Raw genomic sequence first — 19,969 nt, 5'->3', positions numbered from 1 at the left:
AATACCATCAGGAGGGGTGAAAAGTACATGAAGTGGGGAGGTGGTGGAGTACTGGTAATGTCACTGGAATAGTAATTTAGAGGGCCCAGGCTAATGCCCTGGGGACTTGGGTTCAAATCCCACCACAGCAACAAATTAAATTAATTAATTGAAAGCTGGTCAAACTATTAATGGTTGATGTAAAAATCCTTCTGGTTCACTAATAATGTCCTTTATGGGAAGGAAATTTGTCCTTACCTTGTCTGGCCTACATGTGACTCAATGTGGCTGACCCTTAACTGCCCTCTGCAATGGCCTTGCAAGCCACTCAGTTCAAGGGGAATTGGGGATGGGCAACAAATGCTGCCCTTGCCAGCGATGCCCACATAAAGGATTTAACAAATGAGAACATCAGAACAGCAGTAGGCTGTTCAGACGCCCAGTTCAATTAAATCACAGCTACTCTGCACCTCACTGCCATTTACCAATCTTTTTTCTATATCCCACGATACCCTTAGCTAGCAAGGATCTGTTGATGTCAGACTTGATAATTTCAATTAACTCAGCATCTAAAGCCTTTGAGAAGAGCGTGTGCCAGATTTCCACTACCGTTTTTTTTGTAAAAATGCTTCCTGATTTCACTTCTAAATGCCTAGCTGGTTCTGGATTTCAGAAGAAATAGTTTCATTGTATCTACAAAGACCTCAATTAGATCACCCCTCAACGTTCTAAACTCATGTTTATGTAGCTTGTCCTCATTATTAAATCCTTTAAGCCCTGGTATTCCCTCAAAGGCTAATGCATCCTTCCTGAGGCTCAGTTTCCAAACTGATAGTAGTGCTCCAGATGGGGTCTTGACATAGAGCTCTGTACAACTAAAGCATCATTTTCTCACAAGTAAAGGAAATGTGTGGGCCTCAATTAATTTACGAAGTTTAGCATGAGACTGCAGCTTCTGTTATATATAATATAGTTTTAGGATTAGAGTAATTTATTGGAGCACTAAAAGGGTTAATGTAAGTTTCCTTTTCTTATTAATAATCCAATTTATAAAATATATACATTGCCACAGCAGTGATTTCACTGCATAACAATCAAGAATTTGCATAGTATTTAGGTGGTAAAATGCAGAAAATTTGCAAGCAAATGTCAAAGATTAAAATAATTTCTTATGTCTGTGCCCTTGCAGGAGAACTTTTGATGCTATGCAATTTAAAATATCTAAAATGTACAGTTAATATTCTATGAAAGCGATAATACATTTTTAATACAGTACTAAAACATTTACAGTAAAGCAAGTTTTCAGAAATGCACTAGACTAAAGTTATAATACTGCTTAACTGGATCTCATTAAATATTTACGCTTAATTGAAGCAAACTGCACACAGTCTGAGCCATACACCTTACTATGATGACCTTTAGCAGATAGATAATGGTTGTATTGTGAAACTATCAAAAACCCATTCTGCATAATAATGTCTTTTGAATGCTTCTTGTCTTTACACACATTTTAATGAAAACATTTCCTGTTTTTAAAAAGTTATACAGGAAAGAACTCCCTGTGAAGTTCATGTATGAACACTTAAAGTGCCTGTACTAAATTCCTGTGAGCAGTGCTTTTACTCCTGTGTGAGCATGTATATTTTTAGCATGATGTTGCCTGTCTAAAACACATGAAGAGTGCATTAAACATTTGTATCTGATTAATTAAATCAATTGGGGGGAAAAGAAACTTGTATTAGGAATGGTAACTATCAACTGACCTGATTGTTGTAAGAAAGCAACTGGTTCACTCATGTCCTTTATGGAAAGAAGTCTTACATGGCCTGGTCTATATGTGATGGCAGACCTATAGTAATATGGTTGATTCTTGATTATCCTCTGAAATGGCTTGGTGAACCACGCAGTTGTAACTAACTGCTACAATAGTTCAAGAGGGTGGCTCACCTCACCAGCACCTTCTCAAGGGCAATGAGTGATGGATAATAAATGTTAGCCTTGCCAGTGATGCCCACATCCAGGACATGAATAAACTTTTAAAAATGGTTTTATTCAAAAGGTAATTGAAAATAAAATCATACTACTTCTGTCTAATTGGTATTTGTGAAACTCCAGCAGACAAAATAGTATCCAGAATATTACCTTCTTCATTCTATCTGTCTCTTTCTCTCTGTGTTGGAGGCTTATACAATTAAATCAATTTCAACTTTGGTTCAAACTGTACCAGTTCATTCATTGGGACGCTAGGCAGGTGATTAGACAATTTAAGCATTACATTTACTAGTATATCTAGAGAACATGAGCTTCTAAATAACTCCCCTACCTAAAAGAACAGTAATTCAAGCTCTGAAGCATGTGCAGAGCACAGCCACAAGACTGTTTCCTATTGTCAGTGGACTGAGTTATGAGGAAAAACTGGAAAATCATAAACTCAAAAAGAGATGATTAAAGTATATTTCATATGAGATAATAAAGCATAAATCCTGAATACTCATCACGTAAAACTGTGACAGGAGAAAAAGAGAGCAAAGGTTGACATTACCAAACTGCAGACTTTCACACAAAGAACCATTAATATGTGGAATAGACATTTGGGTCGATTAATGAAAGCAAGAACCTTGAAATTACTTAAGTAACATGATGGAAGGGAAGGTAGGTTCCTTTTTGGATGAATGAGTTAGAATGGTCAAATGGCCATTCTCATCCTGCCCTAACTTGTAATTTGGTTGCCTTAATTGGATACTTTAATCACATTCTCCGCTGACTGATAAGAGAGCATCCCTGATGGTTGGATTGAACTGTCCTGTTGTCCTGGATAAAAGAGTGTGTTCAGTGGCAACTAGCTTCCAATGGGAGAAACAGGGAAGAAAAGAAATTGCACAAACATTGACTTAAAGCTGCAACAGTAGACTTTTGTCCATCAAGTTCAGCCTTTATAATTGGAAAGTGATTACTAGTATTAGCAAATTTTACACCTTAATTCTAATCTTACTTAATGTATTTGTCAAAAAAAAATAAAAGCCATCTTTCACATCCTCAGGATTTTCCAAAAAGTAATGAACACTGAATTTTGCAAGGTTAGGTTTTAAAATATATCTTGACCTCAAGTAAAACAGAGAATTCTGGAAAGGAATGTATAACTAGAAAACCTGGCAAACACCTCAGTTCTAAGAAGTGCCCATGTGATCTCAAGCTGGGGAGAGAAACTCAAATAATAACCCATTGAGATGAGATCTTCACTCTTCTACAGGAAGTGATGGGGAGCAGAAGTAAAGCTCTCTGTGGTAAAAGTAGTTTTACCAGAGCCAACTGTGCAGTTTAAAAAGGTGAGATAAAGGAATTTCTGGAATTCTGGATCATCAGGATTGTTGAGATGTGAGGGAGAGGGGGATTTTTTGAGCTGGCCCTTACTGGTGATAATTTAATCTGGAAGATTTAGGTACAGTGGAACGATTGTCGAAAGACACTGGAAGTTACCACCTGGCCTGGCAGGGTGTAGTGAACCTTTGCTGGAGAGCTAAAGTGACTTTGATACTGTCCCGTTAATGCTACATATCTGCCAGAGGTGTGGTGTAGAGTAAAAGCGCTTCGTAAGGTATATTTTGGTTGTGTTTAGCTAATGCGAAATGTACCTTTTTCTTTAGTTTGATGTATCAGTTGTCTATTAATTAATGTTTGATTTATGTTAATTTTAGTTTGTTACAGTAAAATCTTTCAAAGTGAAATCATGTCCATCAGTTTATTTCTGTGGGCATTGTGAGGATTCCACCAATGGAGAATGTTTAAAGTGTAATTACCATTGTAGTGTAGGGAAAGGCAGCAGCCAGACTGCAACAACAAGGTCCCATAAAGAGCAATGATCATGACCAGATAATCTGTTTTTTCCATTGTTGGTTGGGGGAGGAATGTTGGCCTGGACACCAGATGTCTGTAGCTCTACTTCAAGTAATGCTGTCAGATCTTCTTCCCCTACCTAAACAGGCAGACAATGGTTTCTCATTCAAAAGACAGTGCCAATGGCAGTGCAGCACTCCCTCAGTACTACACTGAAGTCTCATCTGTGGAATGTATGCTCAAATCTCTGGAATGAGAAATATCAGTGATACAAAGTTGACACCTATATAAAAAAAAGCACATTGGAGTCAAACTCAGGAAACTGGGCGTGCTGCCCCATGATATTTTGCCCATTAAAATTAATGGGTGGAAAATCATGAGGACGTTGCCAGAATTCCCAGCATACACTCCTGGCACAGAGCTTCTTACCAATTTCTGCACTGGAAACTTTAAAGACGAAATGTCAGCCAAGTACCCACACCCAAGGAGGAAATTTTCACACATACACACACGTTCCCAGCTGCTCAAGTCAGAGAAGCTAAGGACTGGAGCTCCAGCTTTGATACACATTCCTGTGTAAAAGCTGTCACTTTGTGTGTAATGCTTCTTTAGCAGAGGAGGTGATGAAAGGCACATCATCTGTCTTGTAGGACTAAACAAACTGTGTCTGGAAATTGGTGACAAACATGCTTCAACACTTGCCTGTTCCCTCTAAAGATTGCAAGATTTGAGTTTGGAGATAAATCCAGTGACAAAATGTATCCACAAATTCTGTCAGGAGAAATACATTCATATCCATCAGAATTAATGGTTGATAATCTGGTGGACTGAAGTCTCTTTTATGGTTGCTTTGAGGCTGATGTTACAGAATGCCTGATCCACAATTGAGCTACAAAATGGCATAACTCACATTCGTGGAGCCACCTGTTTTAGAGAAAGGGGGTGACAGCAAAAACCAAGGAATGGAAATCCTTTCACTTTGCAAAGCTTCTCTTTGGGCCAAAACTGACTAGGGTGCTATTATTGATTTAAGCAGTAGCACCATCTGGGAAAGACCGTGTGGTGCCTGCCAGCTGAGGGACGGAGAAAAAACAGAGACAGAAGACCAGTTAAAAATAAAGTTACAGTGTAAGTGACAGTGAGGTGCAAGTGACTTCCCTTGAAATGAAGGCAGCATTTGACTGAGTCTGCCATCAAGGAGCCCTAGTAAAATTGAAGTCAGTGGGAATCGGTCAGAAAAGTTTCCACTGGCTGGAGTCATACCTAGCACAAGGGAATATTGTTGTTGGAACCCAATCATCTCAGCCCCAGGACATCGCTGCAGGAGTTCCTCAGGGTACTGTACTAGGCCCAACCATCTTCAACTGCTTCATCAATGAACTTCCCTCCATTATAAGGTCAGAAACGGGGATGTTCACTGATGATTGCACAATGTTCGGCACCATCCTTGACTCCTGAAGCTGTCCATGTCATATTCAGCAGGACTTGGACAACATTAGGGCCTGGGCTAATAAGTGGCAAGTAACATTAACACAACACAAGTGCCAGGCAATGACTATCATCACTCCTAGAGAATCTAACCATCTCCCCTTGACATTCAATGGTATTACCATTGCTGAATCCCCCACTATCAACTTCCTGGGTTTAGCATTGACCAGAAACTGAACTGGACCAGCCATATAATTACTGTGGCTACAAGGGCAGATCAGGAGTTGGGAATTTTAGTGAGTAACTCACCTACTGACTCACCAAAGCCTTCCCCCATTTACATGGTACAAATCAGGAGTGTGATGGAACACTCTCCACTTGCCTGAATGAGTGCAAGAAGCTGAACAACATCCAGGACAAAGCAGCCTGCTTTATGAGCACTCCATTCACCACCTTCAACATTCACTCCCTCCGCAACCAGCGAATACTGACAGTAGTGTGTACCATATACAAGATGCACTACAGGAACTTGCCAAAGCTCCTTCGATAGCACCTTCCAAACCAGCAACCTTGACTACCTAGAAGGACAAGGGCAACAGGCCCATGGGAACACCACCACCTGCAAGTTCCCCTTCAAGTCACACATCGTCCTGACTTGGAAATATATTGTTGTTCCTTCACTGTCGCGGGATCAAAATCCTGAACTCCCTTCTTAAAGTACTGGGGGCGTACCTACATCACACACCCTGTGGCGGTTCAAGAAGGCGGCTAACCAGCTCCTTCTCAAAGGTAATTAGGGATGGACAATAATTGCTGGCCTAGCTAGCGACGCCAACATTCTGTGAATGAATAAAAAAAAAAATCAGTAAAAATACTAATCCCAGATTTAACTGCAAAATGATGTAGTCATCCTTTGAAAAACATCAAACATGAGTCACTTGGCTGTAAAGCCACCATACAGTACATTTTTCCAGTGACTGCAGCAACTTTTCTTGGTCACATTTAGATGCTGTGGGGTTCAGAACACTCAGATGTGACAAGTAAGGGACAAAGTTTTATCAGAAAACAATGACTATAGGTGGAATTCATTGAACTATATTAAATACTGACCTGGATTAATCCAGAAGTGCTTTTCAGTACAATTCTGAGCAATATCCCTGCTTTGTGCCCAATGCCGCATGCTTTATAACTTTGCCAACTGAACTGTCTTCTCTTCCTGCCCACCTACTGTTGCCCCTGGAGTATCTCGTGGATCTATCCTTGGTCCCCTCCTGTTTCTCATCTTCATGCTGCCCCTCAGTGGCATCATCCGAAAATGAATGGACTGTAAGCTGGCGACTACCTCACTACCGTCTCTCTCAATCCCTCCACTGCCTCTGATTTGTCACGCTGCTTGTTTGATATCCACTATTGGGTGAGCAGAAATTTCCTCCTATTAAGTATTGTAAAGATCAATTCCATTGTCTTCAGTCCTCGCCACAATCCATTCTCTCATCATCGACTTCACCACACACTCTAGCCACCAACTGAGGCTGAATTAAACCCTTCGCAATCTTGAGCTGAGCTTCTGACCCCATATCCTCTCCATTACTGAGACCACCTACTTCTACCTCCGTAACATCACTAGCATCTACCCATACCTTGACTCATCTGCTGTGGAAACCCTTAACTATGCCTTTATTACCTTCAGAATTGATTATTCCAACATCTTCCTGATCAGCCATCTTCCAACCATAAACTTGAGCTCATTCAAAACTCTGCTGGCCACAACCACCTGAGACCAGGTCCCATCCACCTGCCACCCCATGCTTACTGACTTACATTGGGTCTCAGTCCAGCCGTGCCTCAATTTTAAAATTGTCATCCTTGTTTTCAAATCCCTCCATGGCCTTGTCCCTCGTTATTTCTGTAATGTATTCACCTATACAACCCTCTGAGATAATTGTACTCCTCCAGTTCTGAGCTCTTGTACACCCCAGTTTTAATCGCTCCGCCATTGGCCATACCTCCAACTGCCAAGACAATAATCTCTGGAATTCCTTCCCTAAACCTCACCATCTCTCCATCTTTCTCTCCTCCTTTAATTTCTTAAGACCAAAAATTTGGTCACTTGTCCCAATATCTCCTTATATGCCTTGGTGTCAGATTGTGTCTGCTGATAATGTTCCTGTGAAACGCCTTGGAACATTTTACTATTTTAAAGGCGCTATATAAATGAAAACTGTTGTTGGTGGGAGGGTAAAGGGGCTCTGTGGAGTGAGATAAGCATCAGGATTAGTTTTCGATTGTTCTAGCAATGAAACACCAAAGACACTGACCAAATGACCTCCTGTAATGTTGTCAACTTAAGTGGCTCTGCTGGACACAATAGGGAAAAAAATAATTTTTTACGTAATTAAAACAATTGTTTATTCTTTCAGAAAAGATACATATGTGCAAGTAATCTGTAGGATCTGAACAGTTTTATGCTGCTGTCTTGGTTCACAACATTAGCTGATTTTCTCAGTTGTAGCATTATCTCGGAAGAGTTCTTCAGCCACCTTGTAACTCATTCCTACCTGGGAATACTTTCTTCACAGATTCTATGCTGTTTTTGGTTACTTCCTGTGAACAATGTTTATTTCTAATTCCTTTTTGCGATGGTTGCAGCGCTATGAAAGAATGTACAGATTGCTCAAATTTACCTCCAGTCGAATTGTGAGTGTTAATTTATTTCACTGCTGTCCTAGGTTTTGACTGTGCAGTCACTAAGGAGCATTCTTTTAATATCCAATTGCATTTCCAGTTAATAAATGAAGCCACCAAGGAATTAGCAGTGGAGCAGCTTTTAAAGAATCTCATTCTGCAGGCTCTTCATATCGATTGGAAGAGAAAGTTGTATTCATACTTATCAAAAACGACTTACACAGACAGCAGATTAGTGATAAGAGGTGACCCATGGTCAGCTTTGCTACACTGAAGCCTTGTGAGTGGAGCTAATCTTCCTCTCCTGAATCCCTGTAGAGTACTAATGTGTTACTGCACATTTAACAAACACTATTCCATTCCACCTCCCATCTCTTATGCTAAATATAGTGGCCAAGGGACACATTCATTTTAGCATGTGACCTTATGTGAACTCCCAGTAACTAGAGAATATCCTACAGAGAAGGGAAAATGTTGCCTTCATGAATAATGCAGATGAACAGTGTGACTGTGCTGAACAAAATCTAATGCAGTATTGGTGGTCATGGTACTGTATGGAGTAAGGATTTTTAACTTGTTTGTTCTTGCAATACTTTTCCATTTTTGTAATTTTTGTTCCCCTTTTCATTGGTTCATTCGACACCTTAAATCTGAGAAAGTGGCCACATGAATGCCTCTTGTATCCTGCCATTAGGAAATGCGTCAGTCTCTGGTGTGAATCTTCCTTTCCATTTTCTCTGTTCCCAGCTGGATGGCAACACATACCCTGCCCTCTGCCTTGCCACTCATTACACAGTGGGACAGAGTAAGGATTCAATCTGTGCCTGTTTTGGCCAAGTGGCGTTTGGTGCTCGCATTTACAAGCTGCTTTTCTATTGAGTTAGGTGCCATATAAGTGCCATTACTTCCTATGTGTGCAGTCTCGTGTAGTCAATGGCAGCCCCAAGTTGAACTTGCTATATTTGCCAACCATCAAAAACGCTTGATCCTTTGCCACACCTTCTCAACAGCTGGCCTTATGAATCCTACACAGTCAATTTGGGGTCTGTCAGTGCCATTGGTGTGGGTCCTGCATGATATTGAAACAGCTTAACCCACAGATCCAAGGTGCCATCTTACACTAAGGCTTTTAAAGTCTGTCTTGTCTCAAATTTTCCTTTCACAGAAGGAAGATGCTAGTCAGATGTGTTACTAACAGATCTGCCTGCAACATTAGTATTGCACTCATCTTTGCCAGAGGCCTCAGTAGATTATTTTAGATGCTACTACTGTTGAAAAGAGATTGCTAACTCAGTTGGTTACATTTTTGGCCTTCTCCATATGAAGGATATTAGCACTAGACAATGGAATACTTTCAGACCCAGGACCTGTAATCCTAGCTCAAGTGTAACACAGAAAGCTGCAGTGTCAATTTCTCTTTATTTCTTCAATCTTCAATCTTAGATAAGTATTCCATTTTGCTTTCTTCTGTCATTTCCTAAACTCGCCAATAGTGTGATCTCCCTAAGTGACTTTGCCAACTTGTAGCAAATTATAGGCAGTTTTATGCTGTCATCTTGTACCCACTAGGACTGTTCAAGCTATCTGGGTAATTTGACTGATACCTCTGCTCCCAGTGAGAAAAGGACCACATGTCAAAGTTTGAATAATAACACCATGTCCTTGATTTCCTGACCCACACTCCCTGCAAGTAGAGCTACCCATTGGGAGTGACTGATTGGTGGATTTTCCGTCCTTTTCCTACATGGGATCCTTGCAGCCAAGAGGGAGAATATTGGAACTTGGAGACTGAAAGGATTAGGAGTAACCAAGGACAGTTTGCCCTTTGAACTTGCTCCCAGCAGACATAACTTATTGTTAGTGTGGTTGTTTCTGTTTTTGCGAAATAGTTGCATTAGTCGTTCGTTTCTAGCAGTTTTATTTCTGCTTATATGAATCAGTAGAGGTTTCGGTGTTTTTTTGTGCTGGGACTTACAAGGTGAGGAAATGTTATCAAAGATGGTGAGAAGTTTTTAAATATTTTGTGCTCACAGCAATCAAACTTACAGTAAAGATGCTGAGGAGATTTTATAGTCACAAGTTGAACTTGTACTTTCAGTGTGATAGGAATGTGAGAATTTGAACAGGAAATATTTCTTTTTGATCTAATGACATAAATTGGGGCAATTACAATGAATATGTATCGGGAGATATAAATTGTAATCAGACATTGTAATTGGTTTCCTTTCCTTGGTACTGCCTCCCTCCTGTTCAAAGTTGCCAGCATCCTGCCCTCCTTGAGATACCCACCCTTGGCCACTCTGCCCTTGCAAACAACCCACCTCCATGATCCCTTTTCTCTCCAAAGTCCTTTAAGATATTGTTGCCTCCCAAATCCATGTCCGTCTTTCCACCGACTCCCATGTTTGAAGCTCTCCAGTCAGGTTTTAGTTGCTGCCATAGCTCTAAAACAGCTCTAATCCACACTCTGTGACCATGGTTCATTATCCCTCCTCATCCTTCTCGACTTCTTCACAGATGGTGGTCTCCGGCAGTTGTCCGCTAGGAATGGCTCACTGGCATCTGATAATTGGTGATGGATCTTGGCTGCTGGTGACTGGCTAACTGGCTGGCTCCCGATGGGTGGTGGTGGCTGTGACTACAGTGATGGATAACTTGCAGCTGGCAGGCCTCCCTTCCTCAGCTACTCACCAGATAAACTCACTAAGCCATTAGAGGAGAAACAAAAATACCTGGAAAAACTCAGCAGGTCTGACAGCATCTGCGGAGAGGAACACAGTTAATGTTTCAATTCCGTATGACTCTTCAACAGAAGTAAGAAAAAATAGAAAAGAGGTGAAATATAAGCTGGTTTAAGTGGGGGTGGGACAGGTAGAGCTGGATAGAGGACCAGTGATAGGTGGAGATAACCAAAAGATGTCATAGACAAAAGGACAAAGAGGTGTTGAAGGTGGTGAGATTAGCTGAGGAATGTGCTAATTAAGGGTAGAAAGCAGGACGAGCAAGGTACAGATAGCCCTAGTGGGGGTGGGATGGGGGAAGGTGTTGAAATAGGCTAAAAGGTAGAGATAAAACAATGGATGGAAATACATTTAAAAATAATGGAAATAGGTGGGAAAAGAAAAATCTATATAAATTATTGGAGAAAAGGGGGTGGGGATGGAGGAGCGAGTTCATGATCTAAAATTGTTCAACTCAATATTCAGTCCGGAAGGCTGTAAAGTGCCTAGTCGGAAGATGAGGTGCTGTTCCTCCAGTTTGCGTTGAGCTTCACTGGAAGTTGAGCTTCACTTTTATTTTAAGCCGTTAGAGGAGTCTGTTTTGTGTTTCTTTTAAATGTAAGATGTGCTTGTATAGCAGTATAGCTTTCAAATTATTTGTCTATATACCAGAAGTTTAAAAATGCATCAACTGAAATATAAAAATTAAATAGGGCTTTCCCCCAGATTTCCCCCCAACCTACGCAATAAACCTCGTACACAATCTACAGTATATGGCCTGCTAAACCTCGTACACAATCTACAGTATATGGCCTGCTAAACCTCGTGCACAATCTACAGTATATGGCCTGCTAAACCTCGTACACAATCTACAGTATATGGCCTGCTAAACCTCGTGCACAATCTACAGTATATGGCCTGCTAAACCTCGTACACAATCTACAGTATATGGCCTGCTAAACCTCGTACACAATCTACAGTATATGGCCTGCTAAACCTCGTACACAACCTACAGTATATGACCTGCTAAACCTCGTACACAATCTACAGTATATGGCCTGCTAAACCTCGTGCACAATCTACAGTATATGGCCTGCTAAACCTCGTGCACAATCTACAGTATATGGCCTGCTAAACCTCGTGCACAATCTACAGTATATGGCCTGCTAAACCTCGTACACAATCTACAGTATATGGCCTGCTAAACCTCGTGCACAATCTACAATATATGGCCTGCTAAACCTCGTACACAATCTACAGTATATGGCCTGCTAAACCTCGTACACAATCTACAGTATATGGCCTGCTAAACCTCGTACACAATCTACAGTATATGGCCTGCTAAACCTCGTACACAATCTACAGTATATGGCCTGCTAAACCTCGTGCACAATCTACAGTATATGGCCTGCTAAACCTCGTACACAATCTACAGTATATGGCCTGCTAAACCTCGTGCACAATCTACAATATATGGCCTGCTAAACCTCGTACACAATCTACAGTATATGGCCTGCTAAACCTCGTACACAATCTACAGTATATGGCCTGCTAAACCTCGTACACAATCTACAGTATATGGCCTGCTAAACCTCGTACACAATCTACAGTATATGGCCCGCTAAAATTGCTGCTATGTCACAGACTGGGAGTGAGCTAGGGGAAAGCTACAGAGTATTTTTTAAAAAAAAAAACACTTGGGGCAGAATTTAGAGGTTGTCAGGCGGGCTTGGGAGTGGTCAGGAAATGTTCGCCGCCCACGATTGGCCCCTGACCACAATTTCATGCTAGCTGGCCAATTAACGGCCAGCCAGCGTGAAATGCGTGCTGAGAACCTCAGTGCTGGGCTGGGGTGGGGTGGGGGGTGGGGGGGGTGGGGAGTGGAGTCTGCGCATGTGTGAGGGAGCACGCACTGAAAGCTCCCTAAAGGCAGGGAGCTGAATAATTTTTAAATCCGAAATAATGATTTTTAAAATCTAAAAAAAAATGTCCCAACGTGGGACTCACTCACAATAACATCAGTGGAACGAGGTTCGCTAAGAAATGAAGAGGCCGCCTGGCCAATCCGCTCGGCCGCCAATCACAAGGTTGGACGGGCAGCGAAAAGTAGGTTTAAAATTAATCGATCAAAGGCCTTAATAGGCCTCATAAGTGTCAGCTCGTGCCTGCCTGCCAATCAAAATATCACGCGAGTGCGTGATGTCAGGACGCTCGCCCGACATCATCGTGCGCTACTTTACGCCCGATCGGGTTGGATGTGTGCCCGCCCATGGGGCATAAAATTCTGCCCTTGCATTTAAATAGCACTTTTCACAACCACCGGGTGTCTCATCGTGCTTTTCAGCCAATGAGGTTTTTTGAAGTGTAGTTGCTGCTGTAATGTAGGAAACATGGCAACCCATTTGTGCACAGCAAGCTCCCACAATCAGCAATGTGACAATGACTAGATAATTTTTTTTTTTGGAACGTTGATTGAGGGTTAAGCATTGGCCAGGATTCTGGGGTTAACTCCCCTGTTCTTCCACAAAATATTGCCACAGGGAAGGATTTTTCAGTTGGGTTGGTGGGGTTCCCCACTGCACCACCCGAAGGATCAGCAGGGAACTCAAGTCCGCTGATCACAGCAGCCCCGCTGCTATTTTATGCTCCAAGGAGCATTAAATTGGCTGGATATGGGACTTCCGCCCCCTCACTCAGGCAGAAGTCCCCCCTCAGGGAGCTGCTGCCCAATTGACTGGCAGCTCTGTGGTCCCAGCAGCACAGCAGCGGCCAAACCGGGACTACAAGCGGTCCCCAGAGTCCAGAGTCCAGGATGAGGTAATTGTGGGGAATCTCATGGCGGGGAACCAGGGGTGGGGATCTTGATGGAGAGGTAGGGGTGGGGGGAGGGAACACCCATGGGGGGGCAGACCTTGTCGGGTGAGGTGCACAATGTGGAAAAGGGGCCGTGGAGGGAAGGGCCTTCTCACCAAGGCCCGAGCAGGCCACTTAACAGTCTCAATGGGGCAAGAGCAGCCAGATTACACCAGGCCATGCCCATCCCATGTAAAATTGCGGATAGGTAGTGGGGGGGGGGGGGGGGGGCAGCGATATGGGGGATTCTATGCACCCACCCCACCTGCAAAACTGCCAGCAGGGGAACTGTAAAATTCTGCCCATGGGATCATTTACACGCACTCAGGTAGATGAAGGGGCCTCACTTAGTTTAACCTCTCATCTGAAAGACAACATGTCTGAGAGAGCAGCACTGTCTCAGTACTATACTGGAATGTCAGCGTGATTTTTGTGGTTAAACCTTGGACTGTGACTTGAACCCAGAACCTTGTGACTCAAAGGCAAGAGTGCTACCAAATGAGCCATGGCTACACTTGTTTGGGGAAAGAGATAGTCACATGAAAATGGAAACTTTGTTGAAGATTGGCAATCGAAGCGATAGAAAGAAAGACTTTCATTTAAATAGCACCATTCACACCCACCAGCCATCCTAAAGTGCTTTACAGCTATTGAAGTACTTTGAAGTGTAGTCACTGTTGCAGTGTAGGAAACACAACAGCCAATTTACATACAGCAAACTCCCACAACCAGCAGTATGATAATGACCAGGTAATCTGATCAAAAACAGAATTACCTGGAAAAACTCAGCAGGTCTGGCAGCATCGGCGGAGAAGAAAAGAGTTGACGTTTCGAGTCCTCATGACCCTTCGACAGAATCTGATCACTGGGAATAACTCCCCTACTCTTCTTCGAAATAGATTTGATGGGGCAGGATATTTTGAGGAGGTGTCAAGTCATAGTCTCAAATTGAATGCACAGAAATCCATGAACGCTTCACACTTTGCCTGATAACTGTCCTCAAATGGCTTGGGATGTTTTATTGCATCAAAGGTATTATATAGATGCAAGTTGTTGTTGGCATTAGAAGTGAGGATGAAGAAGTTGGGGAAGGAGGGTGATATCTGTGGTGAAATTGCTCTACTTTATATATGTTTTAAAACATATTAACGGTATTATGTGCAAATTTGAAGCATAAGATTACCTTTACAAGCACTGAGTGATGTGTGATGTGCTTGTAATGATACTGCAAAAACAGTCCAACAGCACAGCCACCAAGAGTGAGTCAGACATTGCATTCTTGAGGTTTTGGTGATAATCACAGGCTAACTTGTTATTGTCAATCTACTTTTTAAACTTCTACAACATTCATTGGCAGCAAGTGCAAGAGGACTGACATGGAAAAAGTTAATTTGTCTTTGTGCCTGGTGCAGTGTATCTCCAGTAATATAAACACTAACAACAGGCCACACAGTTGCAACTGGTGGAAAATGGTACAGAACATCTAGACAGAAGGCAACACGGGTTGTTTGCTCACTAAACCAAATACCCTGAAGGGTTGTTGGATTTATTTTCATACCATTGTTAAATGACCATTACAAAGCCTGCTGGAGTTTGTTTGCAAGTGGTTTGTGGCATTTTTTACTTGTGCTATCTTCACTTTTTGATTTAATGAGTTAACTTTTCCATGATTATGTGGGCACCAGAGCCTCAAGCACCTAATTTTCTGAAGGATGATTTTCTGCGCACAAATAGGATCATGCTGCTGACAAGCGTGGACATCATTTGCATACAATTTAGCCCATTGCCCGAACGACTGACTACGGATGAAGAATCGTCCAATTGATGCCACTACCGAACACATTTTCCCTTCACCCCCTTTTTCACAGGGATCGTTCCCCCCGGGACACCCTGGTCCACTTCTCCATCACCGCCTATACCTCAACCCCCTCCTACAGCACCTTCCCATGCAACTGCAGAAGGTGCAACATCTGCCCCTTTACTTCCCCTCTCCTCATCGTCCAAGGGCCCAAATACTCCTTTCAAGTGAAGCAGCATTTCACTTGCACTTCCCTCAATTTAGTCTACTGCATTCACTGCTCCCAATGCAGTTTCCTCTATATTGGAGAGACCAGACATAGACTGGGTGACCGCTTTGCAGAACATCTTCGGTCTGTCCGCAAGCATTACCCAGACCTCCCTGTCGCTTGCCTTTTCAACACACCACCCTGCTCTCGTGCCCACATGTCCATCCTTGACCTACTGCAATGTTCCAATGAAGCTCAACCCAAACTGGAGGAACAGCACCTCATCTTCCGACTGGGCACTTTACAGCCTTCCGGACTTAACATTGAATTCAACAATTTCAGATCATGAACTCTCTGCTTCATCCCCACCTCCTTTCCGATCCCCCTTTTTCCAATAATTTATAATTTTTTTACACTATATTTTTTTCTTTTCCCTCCTATTTTTAAATTTATTTCGATCTATTGTTTCATCTCCACCTTTTAGCCTATTTCGATCCCTTCCCCCCACCCCATCCGCCTGAGGGCCATCTGCCACTAGCTTCCCTTAATATCCCCGTTAGCACATCCTTTAGATAATATCACCACCATCAACTTCCCTTTGTCCTTTTGTCTATGACATCTTTGGCAATCTCTTCTTGGCCTCCATCTATCACTGGCCCCCTGTTGAGCTCTCCTGTCCCATCCACTTCTACCAGCTTATATTTCATCTCATTTCTATATGTCTTAGTTCTGATGAAGGGTCATACGGACTCGAAGCATCAACTGTATCCCTCTCCGCAAATGCTGTCAGACCTGCTGAGCTTTTCCAGGTATTTTTGTTTTTAATCATTCAACTGCCATGGGTGTCCTCAGGTCTTCTTAGAGATTGGTACAGGGTTCATCAGAAAGGGCTTTATTTTGTGTTTTCTGGTTAATGTTATAATATTCTGCCCCATGCATTAAGCTGTTTTGTTGGTAAGCGCTATTTATGTGCTTTTGGTATTTTTTGCTTTTATTGTTATCTTTCACTATTTTTATTGCTGCAAGTCATGTTAGCATGAAGCAGTCATGTTGTCTTGTCCTTCCATACCACCCAAGAATAATGCACTCATGTATCAAGCTGTATTTGCAAGAGGCAACTCCTTCATCACATTCCTTGTGGAAAGGAGGCTTCAGCTGGACTTGACTTAGAGCTTACACTCTTCCCTCCAGTGTAAACTGTCGCAGACAACACCTACATGGGTGTCAAGATCCCTCATGTCAACCATATGGCCTATGTACAAAGAACTGGTTTGCACTCGAATAACCTTCAGGTGGTTTCTGGCCACAGAAATGTTATGGTGGCAGTGACTGTTTTCCGAGAGGCAATCACATAGCTATCAGTACGAAGCAGTCTACAGTGGCAGCATTTTTGAAAAGATAAGAAACTCTGGGGAATGGGTGCCAGGAGATGCTGCCTCACTGAGAAACCTCCTCATAGTGGCGGAGGATCTTGGGCTGAAAGCTTGTGCATGAATTCAGTGTCCCACATCAGTCATCTTGGAGAATGTGCCTGCTGCACTATTCAGTAAGATCATCACTGATCTTCTACCTCAACTACACCTTCCCGCACTATCCACATAACCTTTGATTCCCTTAGTGCTCAAAAATCTGCAATCGCAACCTTGAATACACTCATCGAATAAGCATCCACAGCTTTCTGAAGTAGAGAATTCCAAAGATTCACAACCCGTTAAGTGAAGAAATTTCTCCTCATTTCAGTCCCAAATTACCAACCACCAAGCCTGAGACTGTGAGCAGAATTTAATGCCCTTGCCCCCATGGCGATTTTGGTGGCAGGAGAGAATTTAATCAGACGGGAGAGTGGCAGATGTGAATCCTGCCACCTTCCTACCTCTCCTTGGTTAAATCTGAGGTAGGATGGCCCATGGACAACCTTCCTGCCCTCTGCCAATTGAGGCCGTTAAGTGGGCAATTAAAGCCCACTTAAGGGCGTCATCCTGCCACCACTGGTATTCACCCAGTGGCGGGTGGAGGGATAGCTGTGTGGGAACCCTGAAAAGCAAACCTTGTCAGGGTTGTTTGTGGGATCCTAGAGTGGTCCCTTGTTCAAAGACGTTCACTGCCTCATTGCCTGATTGAGGGATTTGGCATCAGTAGGGCAGGCCCTCTGAGCCACATCTCTGACATTGCTATCAACCCCTCCTCCACTTAATCCCCACTCCATGACATGCCACCCCACCTCCCAACCCTGTCATCACTCACCTGTGACTGGCTCCCCCCACCCTGTCATCACTCGCTCTGTGTCTGGCTCTCTGCGATTCTAAACTTTGGGTGGGTGTAATATCGGCAACAGCCACTGCCTCCCCCGGTGGTGTCGCTGGGCAATAAAGAGCTTCCAGCCTCTGATTGGCTGGCAGCTCTCAGCAGGTGGAACTCCCTCCCCACGGTCCTTGATCCCAGTAGGGGACGGACTCTGCCCAGTGAAGAGCAAGATTGGCACTTAATTCAATGGACCTTCCTAAAGAGAGGCGATCAATAACTCTCTAGCCGGCGGGAGAGACCCCCGTTATCCATTAAATACTGTCCTATGACCCCTCATTCTAGATTCTCCAGCCAAGGGAAACAACCTGCCGGCCTCTAACCTATCCAGCCCCCTAAGAATTTATATGTTTCAATGAGATCAGCGCCCAGTCCTCTAAACTTCCGAGAGTACAGGTCCACCCTACCCAATATCTCCTCATGTGATCGCCCTCATATCCCAGGAATCAATCTAGTGAACCTTTATTGCAAGCCCATTAAGAAGGTATGTCCTTCCTTAGGTAAGGAGACCAAAACTGTACACAGTACTCCAGATACGGTGTCACCAAAACTCTATATAATAACTTCAGCAGGACTTCTTTACTCCTTTACTGCAACCTCTTGCAAAAAACACTAGCATACCATTTGCTTTTTCTAATTGTTTGCATATTAACTTTCTGTATTTTGTGTACAAGGACATCCAAACCCCTCTGAATCTGGACTATCCCATTTTGTGCTTTTGCTTTTCTTGATGGGGTCCCCAAGAAATAAGTGCCACGATGAGGAGCTGACTTATCACTTACCTTAATATTAGCAAATGTTCTTCCTCATTTGCAGATATGCAAGGACTTGGGTAATTGCATGTACTCAATCAACAATCTCCTTCATTGCAGCTTTCACCCGTTCTTTAACTGGATGCTGATCTTCAAGCTCAACAGCCTTTGGTGCACATCCTGCAGCAGGACTCTAGCTACACGGCATCAAAGGAAGCAGTGTTGTTCCCATATTTCCCGTGGGTCATGGTGATCATTACTTTTTTGTCCCCATCATAACTTACCCCCGATAGCTCAATGCGACCCTTTCAGAGCAGCTGGATTCCAAATTCCTCAGCCAAATTTTCTAGCCAAGCATCTTCTGCGCTTGTAGACCACTCAGTTAAGAGGCAGCGAGGTTCTCATCAGAAGATTGGGCCAGGCCAGTCCTCTTCCTGCAGGCACAGGCAATCGTGCTCATAAGCTAACTCATTCTCATTTTACCCCATTATCAGAAAATTGGGCAATTGTATTATTTTGCAAAAATGATCCAAAGTGACTGTCTTCTGTCTTTGAAGTTAATTCAGCCCAGCAGACTGAAAACTGAGAGTGGCAGAACACACAGCAACTGTCTTTCGATGTCTGAAACAATAGCTCTTAATCAGAGACACCAAGGTTCTCAAGGCACTGACTGATAACCTATTGGTGTAACAAAATACATTCATTTATTACAGATTATAGGTTGTCGACTGTTGTTCTTTCACCTCTGGGAGCTGCATTTAAGAGTCCAGCTCAGCTGAGGTAATAATGAATGTTTTCTTTGATATCTTGAATATCTATCTATTAAAATAATCGTGAAACCTGTCCTCTGTAAAAATGTGTGGAATTAATTTTTCAGACAGTAGGTGTAATACAAGGTTCTTAGCAGAGCCCCACAGGGCGGTAGCTGGGAGACAAAATCCAAATGTGATATGGTGCTTGCAGAGCAATTAAAATAGGTATAGATCAAAACTCACAAGGACAATGCAGTCTTGCCAAAGAACACAGGCGATGAGGGTGCAGAGGGGCAGTGGTGGGGGGGAGGGGGTGAGAAATTGGTTAAGGTCTGTGATAGGCCTGGAAATTAGTGGACTGATTGCTATGTGCACTCAATAACGTGCGAAAGGCACAAGCCAACTTGGTCTTGTGCCTCATTTAATTAAAATTGGTGATCTGCCAGCATTATTTTCCTTTGGCAGCTTGCCTAATGGGGACAGGGAAATCTGGTGTCACTAATGCCAGCACCTCTTAAAGGGAAGGTGCACTTTGACTGCATTCAACTGAATTACATTTGTGCAGTCAATGTGGCAGTCAGAGATCAAACAGGAAGTACCTCCTGGCATTTTGGCACTGCTCTGGAGATGGTGGTGGAGGAAGTCAGCAGGAGGAGGAA

At 43.0% G+C, this 19,969-nt stretch overlaps 1 protein-coding gene across 2 annotated transcripts in view; it reads left to right on the top strand.

Annotated features, from left to right (window-relative positions):
• The window catches only part of ulk4 (unc-51 like kinase 4), a 425,974-nt gene that overhangs the window by 369,771 nt on the left and 36,234 nt on the right, over positions 1-19,969 (top strand). Inside the window, exon 36 of one of the 2 annotated variants that reach the window (XM_041184966.1) lies at positions 18,679-18,715. The exons of the other annotated variant lie outside the window; for it this stretch is intronic. Within the exon in view, the coding sequence (XP_041040900.1) occupies positions 18,679-18,696 (18 nt within the window). The 3' untranslated portion in view covers positions 18,697-18,715. Of the gene's footprint in view, positions 1-18,678; positions 18,716-19,969 lie in introns of those variants that run through there. 2 annotated transcript variants of the gene reach the window in all.

Source organism: Carcharodon carcharias, chromosome 3, assembly GCF_017639515.1.
Source record: "Carcharodon carcharias isolate sCarCar2 chromosome 3, sCarCar2.pri, whole genome shotgun sequence".
NCBI classification, from domain to species: domain Eukaryota; kingdom Metazoa; phylum Chordata; class Chondrichthyes; order Lamniformes; family Lamnidae; genus Carcharodon; species Carcharodon carcharias.
This window is presented reverse-complemented; position numbering and strand designations above follow the sequence as displayed.